Source organism: Nyctereutes procyonoides, unplaced genomic scaffold (genome assembly GCF_905146905.1).
Source record: "Nyctereutes procyonoides isolate TBG_1078 unplaced genomic scaffold, NYPRO_anot_genome, whole genome shotgun sequence".
In the NCBI taxonomy this organism is placed as follows: Eukaryota; Metazoa; Chordata; class Mammalia; order Carnivora; family Canidae; genus Nyctereutes; species Nyctereutes procyonoides.
Genome location: NW_026575121.1, coordinates 60,998,808 through 61,021,422, shown reverse-complemented (window position 1 = coordinate 61,021,422; position 22,615 = coordinate 60,998,808). Strand labels below are relative to the sequence as shown.

The following is a 22,615-nucleotide window of genomic DNA, read 5'->3' as shown; positions in this document are numbered from 1 at the left end:
CCTGGCTTCCTGACCTTGGCCAATTGCCACCGTGCGTCCTGAACATCCATCTCCTCATCTCTGATGACAGGGTTAATTTAAAAGACCTTGACATGGTTGCGAGGGTCGGATAGAATGATGTATAGTCACAGACCTGCACCAGTTCCACCTGAAACCCAGCACCTTGTGGCAGGTTCCATTAGGAGACGTGTCTAGGGCCAAGCTGCCCCATGGGGGACCCTGAGTGGAGACAACAGTGGACGGGTGGGGGCCACTTTCACCACCCTGGGGCCTGGCGTCTGTGGCTGGAGCTGTGGACCTGGGGATGGTCCCTGCTGCTAGCCAGGTCCTGTATTTGACAGCCAACTTGTACGGTGCAGGCCTCTTAATTTGCATTCATGGACAGAAAGACCCTGGCTTATGCCCTCATACCTCATTCCAGCATCAGTGTCTTACAAATACAGTAAATGCCAATCAGTGCCCATGTGCTGATGATCCTACCAAGGTCTGCACAGCTGTGGGAGGAGCCTGGCGGTGGGGAGGGTCTAGGGATTACACTGTGGTGCTCCTCACCCAATGAGACACTTTACTGGGCACCACCTACATCCCTTAAATGACATCACTGTTGCTACTTCCAGAAGGTCTAATCACGTCAGCAGCTTTGCAGCACCATTCTGTAAAAGCCGAGTCAGCAGCCTGGACTCTGCCCTCCCACTTTCTCTCCTTATGCCATGGCTTTTGTGGCAGAAAGCGGCTTTCTGGGTGATTGTGTTCTGCTGTTGCTGGGCTGGCTGGAGAATTCCCTGCCTTCCTCAGACACCTGCGTCTCTGGGCATCTGTTTCTCCTGCTGGGGAGGAAGGCTCCGTCTCACTGCCCAGCTGCCTCAGGGGCTGTTTGTGAGCCTGTGCTGTGCCAGTAAACTGTTGTTCTTTCTTTTTCTTTTTCTGCAGGACTATTTTTATCCAAGATACTTAGGTAAGTTTACATCCCTGCTTCTGTAAGTGTCACAAAAGAATAGAGGGGGCTCTGTGACACACATCAGAGACATCTACCCAGTCACTCCTGAAGGGGAGGTTGCTTAATCACACAGTGAGCTTGGGACCACCCAGAGCACGCCGGGAAGAACACCTGCTTGTGTTTTTCACGCCATAGGGGCCGCATTAACTCAGTCCGGTGCCATTATTTGCAGACGGCTTCTGTGCTCTGACTTCAGGATTAACTCACTGTTTGGGAGTGTGATTGATTTAGTGGCTTTCAGACATTTTGGTCTCAGGGTCCCTGCGCTTCCAGAATTATCAAAGACCCCAGAGAACTTTGTTATGTGGGCTGCGCGTGTTGATATTTGCCAAACTGTTAATCAGCTCTGAGGACATGTTTTTGTTTAATTTGAACAAGAGGAATGTATAAGCAGACACTCCCAGTCACTGAGCAGGGACGTCACTGTGCGAGTAGCAGAGAAAAGGAAAGGACAAATGACAGCCGAGTCTAACCTGGATGATCAGAAAGAGGCCCTGGATTTCCCTGAGAACTGCTCCTCTAATTAATACCGTTTTAAGATTGTTTTTAGATGCATGTCATTTAGAATGAAATAAACCTATTCCAGGGTCTTCCTTTTTGATTTTTCAAAGGGCATGTTAGTAGATTTTCCATTGGCTTTGCATCCTCTCAGAGGTTCCTTCTCTGAGTCTGTATCTGGCAACAGAGAAGTGGAACTGTAAGTGGCCCTGCAGAGCTCAGGAACCCGCCCGCTCCCAGGCTGCCTGTTTCCCACAGACCTGGCCCCTGCCAGGGTGTGCACGGTTTATTTCCAGAAGCAAAGGGTGAGCAGCTTTGCCAGGAGTGCCCTCCAGCTTGCCAGGACCTGGTCCTCCTGGGCAGGGTGGAGTGCCAGGGGCCATGGCAGCTCCATACCTGCTCTGCAGGCCTTCAAGCTTCCATGCGCCTTTGCCCACGCCTGTCAGATGGATGGGGCAGGTGGGCATGCTCCCCAAGGCAGAATGATTTTCTAATTAAGGCCGGTGTTTCCAGACAGGGTCTGTTGCAATTGAAATTTATCACTGTGACTGTGGTCAGAGTGCTCCCTGAGTGCAGCTCAGGATCCTTCTGGTTAGAAGCAAAAGGATCCCCTGAAAAGGCTGCAGACAGACTTCGGACACAGTTCCTCTTCTTTGGTGAAGGCATTCTCTTGCCTGCTGGGGTTAAAATGATCTGTGATACAAAAGCTGACCTGTGCCTCAGGTTCAGCACCCCATAAACATGACAGTCTCTTCTCCAGAGATATCTCAGAGACCATGTACCAGGTCTAAGGTCTGTCCTGTGTCCTGCAGCAGGAATGACCTTCTTTCCATCTCTCTCTTGCAGACTGCATTACTAAGCATGGATCTCCGTACACAAAGAGCCCAGATTTTGTTACATGTGTTCAAAGTAAGTCTGTCACCTTCCTGTCTTCTTCACAGCCCTGCATATTCAGGTCATTCCAGGCTCTGCTGTGGTTTTCAGGGGGTCTTGAGTATTTCCATTTATCCTAGGGAGCAGTAGCACCAGCCTGAGCTCTGATCTTTTTCCACTGAACTTTCTCTCATAAGCAAGTAATCTTTGATTCTTTATTTTTTAAAAAGATTTTATTTATTTATTCATGAGAGACACAGAGAAAGGCAGAGACACAGGTGGAGGGAGAAGCAGGCTCCCTGTGGGGAGACCAATGTGGGACTCAATCCCGGGACCCCAGGATCATGCCCTGGGCCAAAGGGAGGCACTCAACTGCTGAGCCACCCAGGCATCCCAGCTTTGGTTCTTTAAATAGACAGGACATGCATACAGTACCAAACCTAACCCTTTCATGGGTGTGAAGAGTGAGTGCATCCAGCCATGCCTCCTCATCAACCAGTTCGGCTTCCAGAATATTCTGAGACCTGTAAACACATAGGCACTTTAGGCTTTGCACAAATGCTAGCTTCCCATAGGTGTGCCTGACCTCATTCTGCTGCCCTGCGTGCAGGTTGTCTTCCAGCTCAGCCTGTACAGAGTGCACACACGTGCACAGTGTACCGGTACGGGGAGGTAGCACTATTTCACCGTTTCCTGGCGGACTCATGGGCTGCTTATCACAGACAAATCTCACACTCATCGAAGTGTGTCTGTGGGACAGATTCCCAGGTGGGAGTGCAGCCCCAAGCCTGCGCGGCATCACTCACTCTGATGCAGATCCAGCATTGATCACCCCTGGGCAGTGGGCAAGCAAGATGGCCGTCCCCATGCCCGGCAGGCTAACACATGTTTTTACTTTTTGGTCTCCTTCAATATCAACGGTGAAGATTATGGCTAGTCTTTCTGTTTATGTTTTTCTCTTTATATGCTTTGCCTGTTTTTCTCAATTTATAGGAGCTCTTGATTAGCCATTTGTCCTAAAAGTACCACAATTTTTCCAAGCTCATTATGCATCTTTTTTATGTAGTCATGTTATTTTATTTATTTATTTATTTACTTATTTATTTACTTATTTATTTATTTAATGTTATTTTTTTTAAAGTAGTTCTTTTTTATTATTATTATTATTTATTTATGATAGTCACACAGAGAGAGAGAGAGGATGAGACACAGGCAGATGGAGAAGCAGGCTCCATGCACCGGGAGCCCGACGTGGGATTCGATCCCGGGTCTCCAGGATCGCGCCCTGGGCCAAAGGCAGGCGCCAAACCGCTGCGCCACCCAGGGATCCCATATTTAATGTTATTTTAAATGATCGCATGTTGAAGCTGCCGTTTTGCTTGCTGTCCTGTCACATGAGTTCTAAGAACGCTGGCCCTGGCCTGGGTCTGAGCACCTCGCAAGGCGAGCTGCCTGGTCGCCCCCAAGCCCAGCAGTCAGTCTGTTCATTGCATGTGCTGGGCAGTGGGCTCTGAGCGCCCAGCCCCAGCTGCAGAGGCTTGCGTTACACATGCGGCCTGCCCCCTCAAGGCAGCCAGGAAGGCAGAGGAGGACCCACGGCTGCTCACAGGGCCTGTCTGGCCTGACTCGGTAGCAGAACTGCTGCGTCTGGCCTCCCACCTGTCCACATGTGGGCACAGTCCAAACCCAGCCCAGATGAGCAGAGAAATGATTGACTTAAATCAGGAAGGGGAGGGTAAGGTGGCACTGCTGCTCAGCCCCCACCCCCTTCAGCCCCAGGCAGTGTCACCTAACAGGTGCAGAGCCCACTGGGCTCTGTCATTTTGGGTAGAAGTGCCTCTTAACTCAGGGCAGCCAGAACCAGCCCATGCTTCATGGGCGACCTGGGGCAAGCCCCCTCCTCAGCCTCCCTGTGACATTGGCGTCTCCCAGGGCTGAATTGACCTCCCCAAGGCCTTAGGCAGACATCAGGGGTGTGTCATGGCAGTTTTAGTTTTGTGTCATTTTGGCTTTTTGTTTTTATCAATTTTTTTTATTGTTGTCAATCTGCTAAATCGGTTTCTTCCTTTCAAATTATGTCTCCAAATTGACTAGATTGTTTAAGTTCCTGGGTCATAGACTATGATTTTCTGGAGATCATAAACAGTTTCCCGGAGCTTCATACCTCCTGGCGGTGTGAGCATTGCAGTTTCTAGATGGCAGCCCCTTGTTCCAACAGCATTAGTGTAAAGTCACCCAGGTCTTGCTTAAAGGGAGACTGTCACAGTCCTGGGCCATGTCATGCCCGCTAGAGATCTCATGGCTAGAGGGACTTGAACTGTTTGAACACCACAGATTTATTCTGAGTAGGCTGGAGACTCTGTGCTCTGGTGGCAGGAGTGCGGGAGGAAGGGGAGTTTCTGAGCTGGCATCAGAGGACAGCTCTCATGCCACTGCCAGGCTGCAGGAGATCCCAGCCCATCGGGACGCCGCCTCCCACTCCTGGCCTCTCCATCCTGCCCTTGGGTCATCCTCCATGGGTGTGTGACCACTTGCTGTTTGTGCTCCTTCAATTCTCTGAAGCCTGAGGTTCCATCCTTACTCAGCTGCATGTGAAGATAGCTGAGGACAGGGACCCGAGGCCTGGCGCTCAGGACCCACGCACGCCCTACTTGCCCCCAACCCCCAGAGCCACACCTCTAGGCCTCCGTGCACAGGACTCTGGAGGCACTTCATGCTGTTTTCATCGGTTCCCTCCCGAAAGCCATCTTATTTCATGGCCACTAGGCACAAGGCATAGCTGAGTGCTTGATTGCTCATTATTGTTAAAGTCAAAGCAACAGCCTCATGGAGCCTGCCTCTCAGCATGCCCAGGGGCCTCCCCTCAGCCCCACTCTCACTCCTGGCCTGGGGCTTTCCTCCCACTGACTCTCCACCTTCTGTCCAGCCCCATTTGAGGAGCCCCTTCTTGTTAGTCACAGTGGGCACCGCTCTGGAGCCCGTCATCACCCTCAGATCTAGAGAACAGGGCGCTAAAGCAGCCAAGAGAGGCTCCTGCCAGGGGCAGCCCCGCCGGCTCAGAGCAGCACCGCCACCTGGGGCTGTGGGTGCCTGTCCCCAAAGGCCTCTTGTGTCTGGCGCTCAGGCTGGGCAGGAAGTGGTGCCCTTGGTGCCTGCAGAGGCTTGTCCTCACCCACGCATCCGAAGTGTCGCTCATTCTGCTGCTTGCTGGGTGCACACACAGCTCTGCGGCCCCCTTAGGTCCTGGAGAGAAGCTGTGCAGCAGGGCGGCAGACACAAGCCATGGTGGGGTTGGGAGGCTGCTCTGCTGGAGCCCCACCACAGTGCCACCCACAGAGGTTTTATTAAAAGGGGTTCAGGCATTCTAGGTAAATTCTAGTTAACCAGGCCTCACGCCAAATGCTCAGTTATGCACTTGTATATAACTCAGTCTTTAACCACATATGTCGAGTGGAGACACACCACCTCCCACTCCCTCCCTCCCTTGGGGCCCCTTGGGCCGCAGCATATGACCCCTTCTGCCTTCAGAGTCCATCTCTGGTGCTGGCGCTGGGCTGGCCCTCACGGCCTGGCCCTCCTGCGCTCAGAGCGTCACCGGCGGCACAGCCGGGCGCAGTGGCATGGCTGCTGGGGTGACTGGCCAGCTCTGGGCAGGGGGACACGCTGTTCCCATGCTCCGTTTCCTCACTCTGGACTCAGTCCCTATTTGCTTACAGTGGAAGGCAGTACCTTGCCCTGAAACTCTACAAGTTCCCCAAGAAGTGGGGCCCCTCTGTGACAGGGTCACTCACCTGTGTGGGACAAAGGGACACAGCTCTGCTGAGTCTGGACTGGTACCTCTGGGGCCAGTGGAGGCCAGCGGGTGTGGCCCGAGCCCCAGCCGGCAAGGCAGAGGAGCGGCTCTACTAGGGGTTTGCTGCTGCTGAGCAGGAGCAAGTCCGGTGGCAGAAATGCTGTGCCCAAACCTGGTGTTGGGCTAGAAACGTCATCATTTTAAGACAGCAGTGATACATTGGTGCTGAGTTCCCACCTGGCCAGCCTCCCGCAGGATAGACATGGGACTGAGCCATCTTACTGGCCCTGTTGATTTGGGCAGAGAAACGCTGCAGAGCTGTCATACCCTGGTCACCCAGGAGTCAGACAAGCCAACGCTGCCCACCCACCCCACGGTTTGCAGTGGGCAAGTCACTTCTGTCGTATAAAGGGAGCAATTGTACCTGGTGAGGGTCCTGCAGGACATGGCTCTGGAAAGGGTGGCGTGGGGTGAGGATGGCCTGGGCTGCTCCCTCCATGGCCCGGCCACCCCCGCCGGGCCCGGGGATGTGTCTCCACCACTGAAGGTCACAGTCCCCATGGCAGCTGGAAATGTTGTTGGTCGCCCTCCAGCGACAACAGAACAATCCAGAGTAGCAAGGTTTTGCCATGGATTGTCAATGCAGCTGAGGGGCACAGGCCTCAGGTGCAGCGAGGTGTCACGGTCCCCTCAGCCCTGGCCCTTGCTTTGGGCCTCAGCCATGGGCCCCATGCTGTCCAGAGCTGGATGAGGCATGTGTCCACACAGGAAGAGAGCAGAGAGAGATAGGGACCAACAGAGCCACCAGGACACATTTACCGTCTGCACAGCTGTGGCGTGTCAAAGAACAAAGCCTGGAGCAGACCCATAGGACGGCTGGGGGTCAGGGCAGGCTGACCTGCAGTGGGACCCTCGTGCCTGCCGTGTGACCTGCAAGACAGGCGTTGGGGAAGTTGGTTGGACCCGTGTGCAGCACAGGCTGACAGTGACCCCAGGAATCAGCTCCACTTACTGAGAGTCCCTGGAGACCCTGCATCTCCCTAAGACCAGTGGTTCCTCTGCCCTCCATGCCCACCAGCCCACCCAGCTCAGCCATAGCCCTGTAGAGGATTCTTGGAGTGCAGCTCCCAACCACCAGCACCTGGAGTGCACATCTCCGTGGGTGGGGCCCCACCTCAGCCTCTGAGCTGGTGATGCTCCTTTGGAGCTGGAGCTTCTGTGGATGCGTAGCCCCCCAAGGAGTGGAAATGGCTCCCGTGATTGACACTTCTGACCAGGGAGACACCCTCCAGCAAGGGGATCGGAGCAAACCCACTGGTGCTCCTCTCTGGGAGGGCAGGGCAGGGCAGCTCCTCTCCAGGGAGCCAGTGTGGGGGTTCCTGCAGCAGCCACGCCCTGCCTGGGAGGTGTTGGCGAGTGTCCATGGCAGGGTTTGAGTGGCCAGGTGCCTGGCCTGGGAAGGTGGAGGCATGTTCCTCATGCGACCCCTTGGGTCAGCCAAGGGTCTGTGGGCCTCTCCCTGAGGGGTCAGAGCATGTGGAGCCTGGCCAGGCCCTGCCCTATCCTCCTCCACTGCCCCATGGGGAGGTGGTCACTCCCTCCAAGCTGACCCAGTTCCACTACCCCACCCCGGGAGTGGGGTCTGTGCCACCAGCCTGGGCCTACCTCAGCGTCCTCACCCCAGGTCAGTCCCTCCTAGCTGACCATTCTCTCCCTTCCTTTGACACAGATCTGCCTGACCAGTGTTCCCCGAACCCCTGCACCAAGGAGGGGACACAAGTCTGCCAAGACCTCATGGGCAACTTCTATTGCCAGTGCCGAGCCGGCTGGGGGGGGCGGCTCTGCGACAGAGGTGAGGCGGCCCTGCAGCCACAGCTGTGCAACAATGAGGCGGGGGCTCCCAGGGCAGGGACTGTGGCCCATCCCTCTGTTTCCACCCTGCCCTACCCCCGGGGACCTGGCCCCTCCTCACCGGCCACCCTCCAAGGGCTCCCTTGGCCACTCAGGGAGGCCAGCAGGCCCCTCACGTCCCCTGAGATCAGGAGTATTCAGAGGGTGTGGGCCGGCCCTGCTCTCGCCTCTAAGTGCTGGGGGCTGTCCAGCTGGAGGAGCCATCGGGTGCTGCCGGAAGTAGGGGGTGCGGCCTGGAAGTAGGAAGGCACCACCATAGGGCCCAGGCTATGGTGACGAGATAGTCTCAGGGCCAGCATCCCCATCTGCCCCAGGATCCAGTAACCTGAGGCAGCCCCTCACCACAGTGCCCGGCCGCCCTGGGGAGGTGTGTCCGGGCTGAGTCTGGGCCCAGAGGCTGCCTGGTCACATCCATCCTCTTTTAGCCCTTGCCCTCCTCCTGGGTGCACTGGCGGCCACCAAGCTGGCCAGGGATGGTCCCATCAGGGTCTCCCTGTGCCCTCACACTCACGGCACAGACAGGCGTGCAGATGCCATGGCATGCTCCCTGCGGACACTCCCTGGTCTCTCTGTGTCCTGTGCCCAGATGTCAACGAGTGTGGCCAGCAGAACGGGGGCTGCAACCACATCTGTTTCAACAAGCCGGGCAGCTTCCACTGTGCCTGCTACAGCGGCTACGCACTCTCCCATGATGGCAGGACCTGCCAAGGTAACGCCCGGCCCAGAGCCTCCCCCTCACCTCTCAAGTTCTCCCCGGGTTTGTCTATGCAGTTGCCAGACTGCTGAGGTTGGCAGCCACATCTGCTCCTCTGCAAGAGGCTGCAGGCTCTGGGGGGCGGGACAGGTGGGGGGGGGGCATCCAGCTGAGCACATGCCCGGGCATGTCAGCGGCCATGGGGAGCTGCCCTGGCCCCAGCGCAGGATGATTCACTGGGATCTGTGCATGGCCAGCCTGGCTGAGACCTCCCCCGCCCCAGGATGCAGCTGCCTGCATCTGGTTTATCTGTCCAGGAGCCCAGGACGGAGCCCAGATGCTGGGGCCAGAGCACACAGGCTCCCTCTCACCCAGGGGTGGCACCTGTCTACACCCACCCAGCTGGCTTCCCCCCTCACCCACTTCCCTCTTGCAGAGGTGGGCTGGCCACTGAGCAAAGCAGAAGGCAGCCACCCTCCTTAGTCTGGGGCCCCTGGGGTCCAGTGCCCTGACCACCCCAGAAAGTCTGCACACTGTGGCTGGCCGGGCTGCAAAAGGGGTACCCGACTTTACAGGGGGGCTGTCTCTTCCTCCCTCTGCTCCCTGCCCTCCAATACAGACCTGCTGACACCTGCCACTGGCATGTCCCTGAGAATCTGGGCAGTTCTCTCGTACTACGGGCCTGCCTGGGGCAGAACAGATCTACTGAGGGAGAAGCGGCCTCAGGAGCAAGGCTTGCGCAACAGCCGGTGACAGGGTCAACTCTGAGTCAGACAGGACAGGGGGCCCTTCCCACTTTTGGGAAAACAGCTTCCACTTTTGTCATCATTCATGGCTCCTTCCCACCTGCTGCCTCAACCTGAAAACAGCTGTCCTCTCCTCGAGCTACGGCTGGCACCCAGGCCAGACGTGCACGGCCACGGCCCCAGGGACTTCCGGCCTGCGGGCTCTGTCTGGAGCCATGTCTGCATGTGATGCACCCACAGCTGCTGGGAGAGTTCTCGGAGCCATGGTGTTTGCACGCCCCTGGGCAATGTGCTGTGTGCCACGGGCACCTCCTCGGGAGACCCTGAGTGACGAGGGTCTACTTAGCACTCATTCACCAGGTCTGTGATGTGTGAGAGCTGACAGATCCCCTGCACCTTGGTGCTTGGTGCCTTCCCCCAGAACAAAGGTGTTCTCCTTAGCGTGATGGATTAACAGCAAGCGTGGCAGGTGCCCCACCTGTGCAGCCAGGGTTCCTTGTGCTGACACCAGCTGACAGACACCTCCCCTTCTCTTGGCCATCGCCTGTTTCCTTGGGGACCTTGGGACCCCAGACCCAGCCAAGGGAAGCTGTGGGGAATGAGGGGCCTTTCCAGTGTGGTGTGGAAGGGCCCAGACTTTCCATCTTGTCTTCCTTGATCAGACTCTGAGATGCTGGGAAGGAGGAGCTGCGGTCGCTCCACTTCTACAGCCCCCCAGCACCCTGGGAATGGGGGCTCTGGCCTTTCTGTCATTGCTCCTTGACTGCAGAGAGGGATCTCTAAGCCTCGCGGGTGGGGCCCTGTCCTAGGAGGAGAAGCAGATGAGGGCCTGGGCGGGGGACAGGGGCAGGGCCTGTCTGGGGGCCTCGGGCCTCTTGGCCTTGGTGCACACTGTAGGGTTGTGTCTAGGCTTGTGCCCCATGCCTGGTGCCAGCCCCACACACTGCCTGCCTCAGTTTTCCTGGTCACCGTGCTCTGATGAATGGCCGGACCGCAGCATCTCCAAAGGGCCAGGTTTTGGCAGGATGCAGGGTGGAGGTGCTGAGAGGCTGGTGTCAGAGCGGTCCTCTGGTAGAGCTCGGCCCTATGCATCATAGGGGTGCTGCTGTGGCTGACAGCCACCGTGGGAAGAGAAAGCTGGGTGGCATGGAGCCAGGTGGGCATGTGAGGAGGGGCTGGCCTGGAAAGTGCAGTGTGCCAGAGCGCGGAGAACCCTTCCCCCATGCCACTGCCACTGTGGGCCATTCCCTGGTGGGTCTGGGCCCTCCAGCCACCAGCCCCTCCGCCGTCACAAGCCCTGCAGGGGCCGTGGAGCATCCTGTGGTTTTCCTGCTGTCGTGGCAGCTCCTTACGGGTGGTGTTCAGAGAGCTTGTGCTTACGAGGCATCCTTCTTGGGGTGGCCCGTGTCCTGCAGCCAAGCTGTATGCATAGCACCCACATCCTCCCCGGTGCAATCAGGACTGCGGAGCCGGGTTCCCATGCTCCTGGACATGGTTGGCCTGGCTCTTGGACTGAAATTCAGGTTCAGAAGCATCCACACTGAGTCAGTGGACAGAGGGAACCCGCAGCCTTACGCCTGTGTCTCAGGGCCGCGTGCTGTTGCCAGAGCTCCTTCCTACGCTCACTGAGCCACGTTTGAGAGCCTATTTGCTGGCAGGCTGCCCTTGTGATGAGCTCCATCTGAGGCTCCGCAACACGGGTGTCCCGCTGCCGTCTGAGGGATCCATGTCGTCTGGACTAATAATTGCATGTCCCAGATATTCGTTCTGCCCCTGGAGGAAACAGGATTTAAGTGCAGAGGTTTTTGTATTTGTTCTTTGCCAAAGTAGCAGATGGATGAGCCTCAGGATGAGCCTCAATAATTCACCACTAGTGTGTTTGGTTTCCAACGGAGAGTTGGGGTGTGTGGCTGGAGGTCATCCCTCAGGAGGTGAATGGAGCCTGGGGGCCTCCACTGGACGTCCCCATCCTGGGCTCCAGTGCTTGGCCCTGGACGAGCTCAGCCCCATCCAGCAGTCTGAGATCAACCTCCTCAGCCGGGACCCCAGGCAGAAACATCCACCACGCCCGCCGTGCCCGCCGGGGCTGCAGAGTCCAGTGGACGGGAGGAGGGCTTAGTCACCCTGGGAGCTGAGGCCACCCAAGGCTGTGGCTCACGCTGCAGCACCTCCCCTACCGACCAGGAGACAACCCTGGTCAAGGGCTCTGGTTTCTCTTGCAGACGTGGATGAGTGTGCAAATGGAGCTGCCTGCGGGGAGGCGCGCTGCCAGAACCTGCCTGGCTCCTACTCCTGCCTCTGTGATGAGGGCTACGCATTCAGCTCCCAGGAGAAGGCCTGCCGAGGTACCCCTCCACAGCTGCCCACAGGCCCTGGCACAAACACCTGTGAACACATGTGTGCACACATGCAACGCCCCACATGCACACCTGTGAACACATACACACTGTGTTCATGTGTGTGCATGACCACACATTTGCACACACATCACACGTGTGTGCATGCCATACACACATACATCCACAGGTACCTCTTAAAGCAACTAGGTGCCTTCTCCAAACTGCTGCAGACACAGGATTTAGGAGGAACGAGCTCTCAGGCCACACTGCTGTGTTTGGGGACAACTGACGAGCACTCGCTGTGTCCAGGGCATCTTCCTCCCCTTCCTTCCAAGAGAAAGGTGGGGTGGTCCCAGCCTCTGTCTTCCCTGCAGGGTGTCCCTGGGGCTCCTTTAGACCCTCAGGCCAAGCACCACGTAGATGTGGTTTATGCGCTGAGCTGGTACCGTGCTCCAACCCTCCTTCAGCCTCTATACTGACTGCTTCCCTTGAGAAACTGCAGAGGGTGTGCAGACATTGGAGACCGCTGACCAGCACAGCTCATGGCTGGGGAGCCAGGGGAGCGTGGGGTGGGCTGGGGAGTGGGTGCCTCCTGAGGCTCGTGCTCTGGAGCTTGTTTTCACAGCAAGCCAACCGCGTGCACGATCAGAGAAGGCATGGGCACTGCACATGGTGAGGTTTGCCCATCTTCCCTGTGGTGGCAGATGTGGACGAGTGTGCGGAGGGACGCTGTGAGCAGGCCTGCATCAACTCCCCAGGGGGATACAGCTGCCACTGTGATGGACGTGGAGGCCTCAAGCTGTCCCCAGACATGAACACCTGTGAGGTAAGTGCCCTCGGGGCAGCCAACCTTCAGGAAGACAGTGCTGGAAGAGGTGTTTTTATGGGAAGGCCCAGTGTCCCCTGGCCGGTGGCAATGTAGGATGGGGGCGTGTCTGTCCTGGGCATGAATTCTCTAGGCCTGGTGGCTCCCTACCCCCAACAGCCTGGGGGCTACACCCAGAGTACACTCTGCCCTCCCTGTCTGCTTGCTCAGGCTCTGCCTCACGTGTGCAGTCGGAGCCTCCTGCTTTTGGCCAGCCTGCCCACCTCTTGGACTCATACCTGCTGGTCTCTCCGGGCTGTGGCGGTCTGAGTGTAACAGAGTCTCTGGTGTCTGTGTGCCACCTGCTTGTGCATCTGGCTGGCGGAGTGGCAGGGGGAGGGCCCGATTGCATCCTGACAGGCAGTGTGATGGGGAGGGGCTGAACCAGGTGTGCCCCTCCTGACACCCCTTGCTCCCACTCCACAGGATATTTTGCCCTGCGTGCCTTTCAATGTGGCCAAAAGCATGAAGTCCTTGTACCTGGGTCGCATGTTCAGCGGGACACCAGTGATCAGACTGCGCTTCAAAAGGCTACAGCCCACCAGGTGAGAGGCGGCAGCTCACACAATACAGAGTAGAGTGGACCAGAGCCCGAGGAATGGCTGGCCTGATGCTCCCTGGGCCCACAGACCCCTGGGCCATGCCCCAGGCTGCACCCCAGCGGTCTAGGCAGTCAGCCCGTTCCCTGCCCAGCCACAGCAGCACGGCTCCAACTCTGGGCCTCTGGGCGCCCACCAGTGCTTCTGGCCTTCAGGGAAGAATCCCAGGCTGCCTGCACACGGCTGCTCTCTCCCTGCTGGTCTGGGTCCCTGGGGCAGGAGGCCATGAGCCACCAGCCCATGCATCACCTGTTTTGTTTCTTTTTTGTGCTGGCCCTCAGGCTGGTCACCGAATTCGACTTCAGGACCTATGACCCTGAAGGCGTCCTCTTCTTTGCTGGAGGCCATCAGGACAGTACCTGGATCGTGCTGGGCCTGCGGGCTGGCCGGCTGGAACTGCAGCTCCGCTACCATGGTGTCGGCCGTGTCACCAGCAGTGGGCCTGTCATCAACCACGGCACATGGCAGACGGTGAGTGTGGCCACCACTCCAGGCCCAGGCCGGCTGGCATATGGGACTCCCATGGAAGGGCCCTGGCATTTGCTCACGCGTTTGCACAGTCAGCAGTGAGTGGACACTGCACAGGCCCCTGCCCTGCAAGTCTGCATGTGTTGGGGCAAGAGCTGTGGTCTCAGGGGCTGTTCCACCAGGAGCTCCTGGCTATGTCCTGGTGCTGCTTGTCAGAGCTGCTCTTGGCAGCAGAGTCCGAGCCAGAGGGCTGCTGGTCACCCTGCAGCACACAGGATGCCCCACGTCTCAGAAAACCGTCCCGTTCAGAACATCCACAGTGCTGAGGCGGGGGTCCCTGGGCTGAGGTCTGGGCACAGCTCCTGTCTCCATGCATCCGCACCGTCCCAGGACCTGGCTTCTGGGGCCTGTGCCATTCCCACAGAAACCCCGGCACACTCCCAGCCACGTGGGCACCTCCTTCTGGAGAATGCCCTGACCACCCAGAGCCTGAACCATTCGCTCCTGGTGAGACCGTGCCAAGGGCAGCTGTCTTGCCACTGCCCTGTCCTGCATCCTGATGCTCAGAACACAATAGCCTGTGACACACAGGCCCCTCCAGAAGTCCAGAGGCCCCCAGTTGGAAGTGGGCTTTTAGAAGTAAGCACTTGAGAGAGAAAAGCATTCTTTTTCCCTTTAGAAGTCAAGATAAAATGGGAAATTCTGAATAAAGGTGATGTGGATGTTTGCTAACCTCTGCCTTCTTTCTTGAGCTCTTGAGGCACAAGTGTCTCCCAAGCAGTGGGAGGGACACCAGCGCAGAGCTCAGATAACATGGCAGAGCCAAGGGGAAGCGGGCTCCCTCGGGGTCGAGATGACAGGAGCTCTGCCCAAGGAACCTGGCACCTGTGGGCTTGGAGCCTGAGGGTCCCTGATGCACTCCTGCTCCTAGCGGCCCTGACACACACACCAGTGTCCTCTTGACCACACTCTGACTCAAGGACCTACATGTTTCCCTCTTTAACCAAAAAAGAAGTTGATAGGCTTCTGGTGGGTTAGGAGGACACCCTGAGTTTAGAGATGGGTTTTTTAATTTCCCTGCATGGAAAGGAGGAAAGAACAGAAACTTCTTTTTTTTTTTTTTAAGATTTTATTTATTCATGAGAGACACAGAGGGGGGGGGGGCACAGACACAGGCAGAGGGAGAAGCAGGCTCCATGCAGGGAGCCTGATGTGGGACTCGATCCCCGGTCCCCAGGACCATACCCTGGGCTGAAGGTGGCACTAAACTGCTGAGCCACACGGGCTGCCCAGAACAGAAACTTCTGGAGTGAATCCACATGCCCACGCGATATCCAGGCTGTACCTGGCACCTGAATATCTGCTGGGATTTAGAAATGTGTCCTCCTGCCTTGGGTGGGGCACATGGGACTGAACACTGCATAGAGGGGACGCAAAGCACCACATGGAAGGCATGACGTCAGGTGGGATTCCTGCTCCCCGCAAGCAGTTCCTGGGGGGCTTAGAGGAGCATCAGGATGGGACCAGAGAGGTGGCTACAAGTGGTTTGGGTGTGGGAGGGGAAGTGGAGGGGGAGCTGGGGCTGGGGTGGCCCAGAGGGGGGTAGGCGGGGCTGGGGAGACCCAGAGGGGAGAGCTGAGTTTAGGGGGCCCCAGAGTGGGGAGGCAGGACTGGGGAACCCAGAGTGGGGAGCTGGGGCTGGGGGGCCCAGAGCAGGGAGGCGGGGCTGGGGGACCCAGAGGGAGAGGCAGGGCTGGGGAGACCCAGAGAGGGGAGACAGAACTGGGGAGATCCAGAGGGGGGGAGCCGGGGCTGGGGGTGCCCAGAGAGTGGTGGCAGGGCTGGGGGGAGCCGGTGCTGGGGAGCCCAGAGCGGGGATGCAGGGCTGGGGAGACCCAGAGTGGGGAGACAGGGCTGGGGGCCCCAGAAGGGGAGGCAGGGCTGGGGGAACCCTGAGTGGGGAGGCAGGGCTGGGGGCCCTGGAGAGGGCATGCAGGGCTGGGGGGCCCATAGGGGCCTGGAGGGGGCGCCAGGGTCATGTTGGCACATGGGGATTGTGAGGTGTATGCATGATGAATGTTGTTCCCTGAGGGTGGAAGTGGCTTGGCCCTCAGTGGTGATGGGGGCGTGGTCCCCAAGGTCAGGGGTCCCTTTTGGAAGGTGTACCTCCTGAAAGCACCGTCTTCTTCAGATCTCCGTGGAAGAGCTGGATCGGAATCTGGTCATCAAAGTGAACAAAGACGCTGTCATGAAGATCGCGGTGGCCGGGGATCTGTTTCAGCTGGACAGAGGGTTGTACCACCTGAACCTTACCGTGGGAGGCATTCCCTTCAAAGAGAAGGACTTGGTCCAGCCTGTGAGTACTGAGTACTGTTATCAACCCAGCACAGGCGAGGCCACAAGCTCACTGCACTTGGGCAGCCACCCCCCCCCCCCGAGGTTAACACGCAGCAGGTGCACCTCTGCCTGAGATTCATTTCAGTCCTCTGAAATGATACTAAAAATGCCTGTTTTTCAGTGGAGATAAAACACAATGAAATTATTCTTTAACGAAAAGAATAGTCAACTTTTTTGGACAATTCCCAAGAACATTTGTGTTGTTAACCCTGCCATAGGGGAGCAGGACTGACGGGGTGCTTGGTATTAGTCGCTCCTAGCTGCCCTGCCCGGCCTCAGCCCTCCTGCACCCCACCCTCACCCTCACTGGGATTTCTCCCTCACCAAGCCTGTGGATGTCAGTGGCCAGAGTCCATCCTGTGATTAGGACTCCCATGCAATGGAAGAAATGGGTTATGGGCATGTTGCAGTTCCCCTGGTGGGAGGTATTGGCCTGGTCCTCCCTACAGGAATGGAGGAGGAGGTGCTACACATGACTTCGAGCATCAGCCCCATTCCAGGGTCCCATAGCTGCTGTTTACACCTCCTTGTTTCACAAATACAGGCAGGGGTGACCGATTTGCTCCAAACCATGTAGCAAGTGCCTGGTGCTCTGGAATCTGCATGCCCGGCCCCTACACCCACATTTCCATAGGTACCAGAGACCACTGTGTACCCATCCCCTCGTCCACTTCCTTCCCGTGGGTGGTCAGCGCTCTGATCTGAGAATGAGTGGGCAAACCCCATGCAGACACAAAAGGTGGGCATCCATATGGGATGCACAATACCCTTACCTTGCTTGGGTGAGGACCCACTGTGAGTGCTGGGTGTCCTGCAAGGACTCATTTTGTCCAGTGAGGAGAGTTTTGGGAAATAAATACTCTCCACAAGTAGGACTTGTCCATCTTGTAGTAGCCAAGAGGGCATCCCATCCATCCGAGCAGGGTGGCACCAGCCACATGGCCTCTCATCATTGGTGTCTGGGAGACTCTGTGGTCCCAGGAAGCCACTGGAATTTCTCCATCCTTCCAGATAAACCCCCGCCTGGATGGCTGTATGAGGAGCTGGAACTGGCTGAATGGTGAAGACACCACCATCCAAGAGACTGTAAAAGCAAACCCCAAGATGCAGTGCTTCTCTGTGACGGAGAAAGGGTCCTTCTACCCTGGGAGCGGGTTTGCCTTCTACAGCCTGGATTACAGTAAGTCTCGGCTCTGGCATGGTGCTTATGCTTCCAGATCATACACAATGCAAGTAGATAAAGCAGGGAACAGCTTCCCTGGACAGCAGAGTCCAGGAGAAGCTGAGCCCCACCCCACTGCCCAGCCCTATGACTACCTCTCAGGGTGGCTGCTCCCAGTCAAGGTTTCCAGGGAACCAGTGAGGAAGAAATGACAGGCAGGAGCAGACAAACTGCCCTGCTGGCACTGGGACAGCTGGAGATGGGCAGGCAGGTGGGACATGAGGGACCTCAGGGGATGCTGGCAGAACCCTCAGGGTTCTGGGACAAAACGAGCTTCGGTGTCTGCATGTTGGCAGAGAAGCTGTCAAGAACATGCTTGGCGTTGCAGTCAGCAGGACCTCATGAAGAGTGGACAGGGGCAGCATCCAGAGGGCTGCCTCTAGGGCTCCAAGGAGTTCTACATTGAAGGAAAGAGAGGAGAAGGAGGAGGGCCGGCCAGGAGGCGCCAGAGGGGTAGCCAGCCCTGTCGTGTTGCCAAGAAGGTGGGGGTCTCAGCAGAGCTGGGTCCAGCCACACCAGCATTGAGGACCATGCAGGAGAAGAAGGGGAACCTGCAGGAACAGACCTTTTGGAAGCTCCTGTGATGCCCACGAGCCCTAAACTGTTGCCCGGAGTCAGGAGGGCCCCATGCCTGGCCCAGGAAATTGCAGGTGCACCTGGCCGCGCGGGGCCCCCTGGGTGGGGTCACGGGCCCAGGAACCTGCCATGCAGCCCATGTCCAGACCCGTCTGAGTATCATCTACACTTTGTGTGACACAGCATAGGCCACACAGGTCAACCGTGCCTTGGCTATGCCACCTCGCTGACCCCAGGCCTGCCCACTATTTCTGCTGGGGGCTCTGCTTGGTCAGGTACAAGACTGCAAAGGCCAAATGGTATTTGGAACTCTGGGCCCTGTTAGTAAACCTCCAATGGTACCATTTTATAACACGGCAGGGACCCCTCAGGAAGTCACAGACTGTGGCAGAAGACCCCACACCTCCTGAGTGGCCCCACAGAACCACTGAGGCCCAGTGTGCCCAGTCCTGTCACGGGAAAACAGCACCAGGAAACACTCTCCTCTGTCAGAAATAAAGGCAAAACTTGGCCACAGGGAAGATCACTGAGTTTTTTGGTTTTATTTTTGGTTTTTGCCTGCTTTTTCCAGTTCTACATGCATTCAGGGGACAATTATCGGGAGCTGACTGTAACAGACCCCACTCAGGGCTGGGGACCCACAGATGGTTCGGGATGCGTGCTTGCAGCTCAGTGGAACTCTCCAGGAACCTGCCTGCAGCAGAGCGCCGGAGCTCCAACATCAGTGGCCCAAATGGACTCCTCCGTCAGGATGCTGACGGTCCCTGAGACGCGGCACTTCACTCCGTGGGGCGGAGTCTGTCCTCCGGCGCCGACATCAGCAGATTCAAGCGTAGGGAGGAAGTGTGCTGTGGTGTTGGCCCCCAGAGCACCACGAGCCAGCCCTTTCTACCGGAATGTGTTTTCTGGAACCACCCATGCAAGATGTGCAGGATGCTCTACGCGTCCTTCGCTCTGATGCTCATGCATCCTATCCCATATACGTCACATGCGTTCTGTATACATAAGGTGCCTACATGTGGAGCTGCTCCCCTGAGGCGGTACAGTGGCAGCAGCGCTGCCCCCCGTGGCAGGAAGCCATGTGTCTGTGAGGATGGCGCTCAGTGCAGCTCGCAGAGACTCCAAGGTTCTCTAAGCAATCTGACCTGTTGGTCGGCCTGACGGGCACAGGTGGGGCTGGCGGCTTGAGGGCCCACAGCTCAAGCGTGTTCTGCGGGAGAGGAAGCGGAGGGCCCATGGAGGGGCGCCGTGGCTCCTGGGGTGCGAGGTGGAGCAGGCACTGGCAGCCAGCAAGGACCCCGGAGCCCGAGTCAGGAGCGCATGTCCCACAGCGGCTGGCTCCCCGGGGACGGGGTCCTGGCGCCCAGGCCTGGTTCTCCTGTGGCCCTGTGTTCAGGTGGGACCCCTGCGGCCAGGCGGGGCGGGGGGCTGCCCCCCTCACTCACCACAGCCTGCCCCGCCTGGATAGCCTTCTGATGCGCCGCCCTCACCGCAGCTCGGACCTCGCTGGACGTCGGCACTGAAGCAACCTGGCAGATAGAGGTCATGGCTCGGATCCGCCCCGCCGCTGACACGGGAGTGCTGCTCGCGCTGGTGGCTGGTGACCACGTGGTGGCCCTCTCCGTGGCCCTGGTTGACTACCACTCCACCAAGAAACTCAAAAAGCAGGTACCGCTCACTGTGGCCCCGGGCCTCCCTCCTGGGTGGGTCCCCAGTCCTGCCTCAGAAAGCTGACCCAGGGCCGCGCAGCCTTCACCAGTCCGACGGCCACGTGGCTGGGAACACTGTGGACCTGAGGTCACCCAAAGCTGTGTGGGGTGTGGCCTGGTAGCAGTTAGGCAGTGAGGCCACTTACCCCCGACAGTTGGCCAACCTAGCGGTCAGGAAGACGAGCGTCAATTGCTCATGTTTGTGTCAGACCACTTCACTAACATGTTCAGACTCCCAGTTTCTCCTGCACCCTCAGACACGTAGGCCCAAACCACTGGGTGAGGCAGCTGAGGCCTGAGTATGGCTGTCCTCTGTCCAGCTGGCCCTTCGTACCCAACCCAGTTGACCACCACTGTGTGGGACGCATTGTCTCCACAGAACAGCCAAGGGGCAGAGGAAGGAGCTTTTTTTTTCTTGCCTATGTCCAAAGTGGGAGGACCCGCCCACCAGGGAGGGTATGGGCGCACCCAGCCAGCCTGCCCCTGACTGGTCCAGGGCCAGCAGCAGGACCCCCATCCCCACCCTCACCCCCACCCCCACCACTAACCCCACCAAGTGCCGTCCACATGCACGCTGTGTGGACCTGCCCCTCCGGCCACCTACAAACAGCTGGAGCTGCCACAGGGCGGGAGGATCCTCCCAGGGCACAGACACTGGCAGACCCCTGGCCACACAGCCCTGCCCAGGGACCCTGCTGCTGGGGCTTCTGTCCATCTCACTGTCAGAGCCCCTGCCCATCCCACTGTTGGGGCCCCTGTCTGTCCCTGCTGCTGGGGCGTCTGTCCGTCCCGCTGTCAGGACCCATGTCTGTCCCTGCTGTGAGGGCATCTGTCTGTCCTTCTGTTTGGCCCATGTCTGTCCCCGTGTTGGACTGTGTGTCTGGCCCATGTTATCAGAGGCATGTTCTGCTGGTGTGGACACTGGGTTACATGGCCAGCTGTCTTCTGGAATGTTTGCATTTACCTCCTCACACCTCCAGCCACTCTGCTGTGGCTTATGGGTCAGTCTCATGTGGAAGAAATGGCCATGTCCTGTGTTCTGGATTGTGGACACACAGACAGCACATCCACCTAGATGGCTGGACAGTACGGTACCCTGACTCTTGCCCTGGGATAATGTTGCCCACCCCCACCTCACACTTGTGGAAACAGAGTCCTGCACAAGTGTGCCACAGAACGCAGTGCCCAGGCTGCAGGAGACCCCACCCCCCACGGAGGGTTCGGGGTGTGGGCAATGGGACAGGAGGCCTGCACGCTCAGGTGCGCATGTCCCCACAGCTGGTCATCCTGGCTGTGGAGAGTGTCACCCTGGCCCTGATGGAGATGAAGGTGTGTGACGGCCAGGAGCACCAAGTGGCCGTGTCTGTGCGGAAGGATGAGGCCACCCTGGAGGTCGACGGCACCAAGGGCCAGAGCGAAGTGAGTTCTGCGGGACTGCGGGAGAGCCTGGCCGTGCTTGGGAGACACCTGCAGGGCTCCGTGCTCACCTTCGTCGGGGGACTGCCAGGTATGGCTCCATGGCCTCATGCTCGGGTGCGGCACCTGCTGTTCCCACCAGCCCCAGTGTGTCTTTCTGTATAGGGTGAACTTTTAGATGAAGAGAAAACACAGGTACACCCCTGGCTGGCATCATGATGCCTTAGTTTATCAGTGTCCGCTTGGCAGTTCAGGGATTGAGGCTGAGACCAGCTCACAGGGACAAGCACCAGCTTGAACCTGCTCAACCCGCATCCTCTGAGAGCACCCACCTGACTACGCATCACACAGAGGCTGTGGCTGTGGCCTGTAGGGCAGGCCTAGCCTCCAGGGGCCACACTGGAGTCCAGGTGTCCTGGGACGCCCCCACCAGCCTGCTCCCTGGTCCAGATGTACAGCTTCTGGGGACAGGGTCACCTTCAGCTCCTGCTATGCCCAGGAAGGGGCCGCATGCAGCCACCTCCTACAGACTGGGGACCCAATTCTGACCAGGCGCTGTGTGCTTGCCATGGCCGTGAATGATCAAGGGCCAGCTGCTGACCTGACCCCCAGAGGCCCCCAAGGCCCCATGTAGGTTCTCACTCACTGTGCAGGGCAGGACTCCTGGCTCGGCCCACAGACACAAGCTCCATTTAGTTTGAACAAACAAACCTTTGAGGAGGATGGGTTGGGAGCCCTGCGGCATGACTGACTCACTGGAGCCAAGAGGAAGATTGCATTTATTTAATCGATTTCACTATCTGGACACACTGGCTGGGGACCTGCTTGCCTATAAGCATGCAGCCGAGCTGGTGCCATTCTGGACAGAAGACACCTGTGCCCCTCCTCCCCTGAGGAGGAGGGTGGGGGAGGAGACGAGCCTGCAGATGCTTGGAGCACTGGGCGGGGGGACGGGGGGCCTGGGGAGTCCGGGCTCCCAGCAGACGGGGTGGCTCATCTGCTAAGATGGTGTTTGTTTCTTCTCACTGGCCCAGATGTGCCTGTGACCTCAGCGCCAGTCACGGCTTTCTACCGCGGCTGCATGACGCTGGAGGTCAACCAGAAGGCGCTGGACCTGGACGAGGCCGCCTACAAGCACAGTGACATCACGTCCCACTCCTGCCCCCCGGTCGAGCAGGAAGACGGGAGGCCTCGGTCTCCCCAACCCACCACATGAGCAGCTCTGGACACCGCACTCCCACAGGCCGAGCTTCCTTCCAGACTGTTTTCTGCCTTGTAACATACATGTATATAGCTGAGGGCACTGCTGTTAGCCACCAAAGCCACAGCCCCGACCCCGGATCACCCTCCATGTGGAGGACTGGCACATGCCAGAGCAGACCCAGGGAATAGTTCTCTGTTATTTTTATTACCAAATGCTTCTTTCTGGCCTAAAAACATGGAAAAATAAAATATTTACAGACCCTTTTAACTGTGCTGCAGGCTTGGCTCCTTGCTTGTTACCGTGCAGTG

At 58.0% G+C, this 22,615-nt stretch overlaps 1 protein-coding gene across 2 annotated transcripts in view; it reads left to right on the top strand.

The window, feature by feature from the left end:
• GAS6 (growth arrest specific 6) overlaps positions 1–22,574 on the top strand; it is a 33,607-nt gene extending 11,033 nt beyond the window's left edge. The window contains exons 3-15 of one of the 2 annotated variants that reach the window (XM_055335890.1): positions 931–955; positions 2,342–2,404; positions 7,891–8,013; positions 8,659–8,781; positions 11,735–11,857; positions 12,556–12,677; positions 13,143–13,261; positions 13,597–13,786; positions 15,975–16,139; positions 17,192–17,360; positions 19,474–19,646; positions 20,966–21,194; positions 22,138–22,574. In XM_055335890.1, coding sequence (XP_055191865.1) covers positions 931–955; positions 2,342–2,404; positions 7,891–8,013; positions 8,659–8,781; positions 11,735–11,857; positions 12,556–12,677; positions 13,143–13,261; positions 13,597–13,786; positions 15,975–16,139; positions 17,192–17,360; positions 19,474–19,646; positions 20,966–21,194; positions 22,138–22,319 — 1,806 coding nt within the window. In that variant the 3' untranslated portion in view covers positions 22,320–22,574. Of the gene's footprint in view, positions 1–930; positions 956–2,341; positions 2,405–7,890; positions 8,014–8,658; positions 8,782–11,734; positions 11,858–12,555; positions 12,678–13,142; positions 13,262–13,596; positions 13,787–15,974; positions 16,140–17,191; positions 17,361–18,549; positions 19,444–19,473; positions 19,647–20,965; positions 21,195–22,137 lie in introns of those variants that run through there. The other variant, XM_055335891.1, reaches the window with a different exon arrangement.
• Positions 22,575–22,615: the final 41 nt, after the last annotated feature.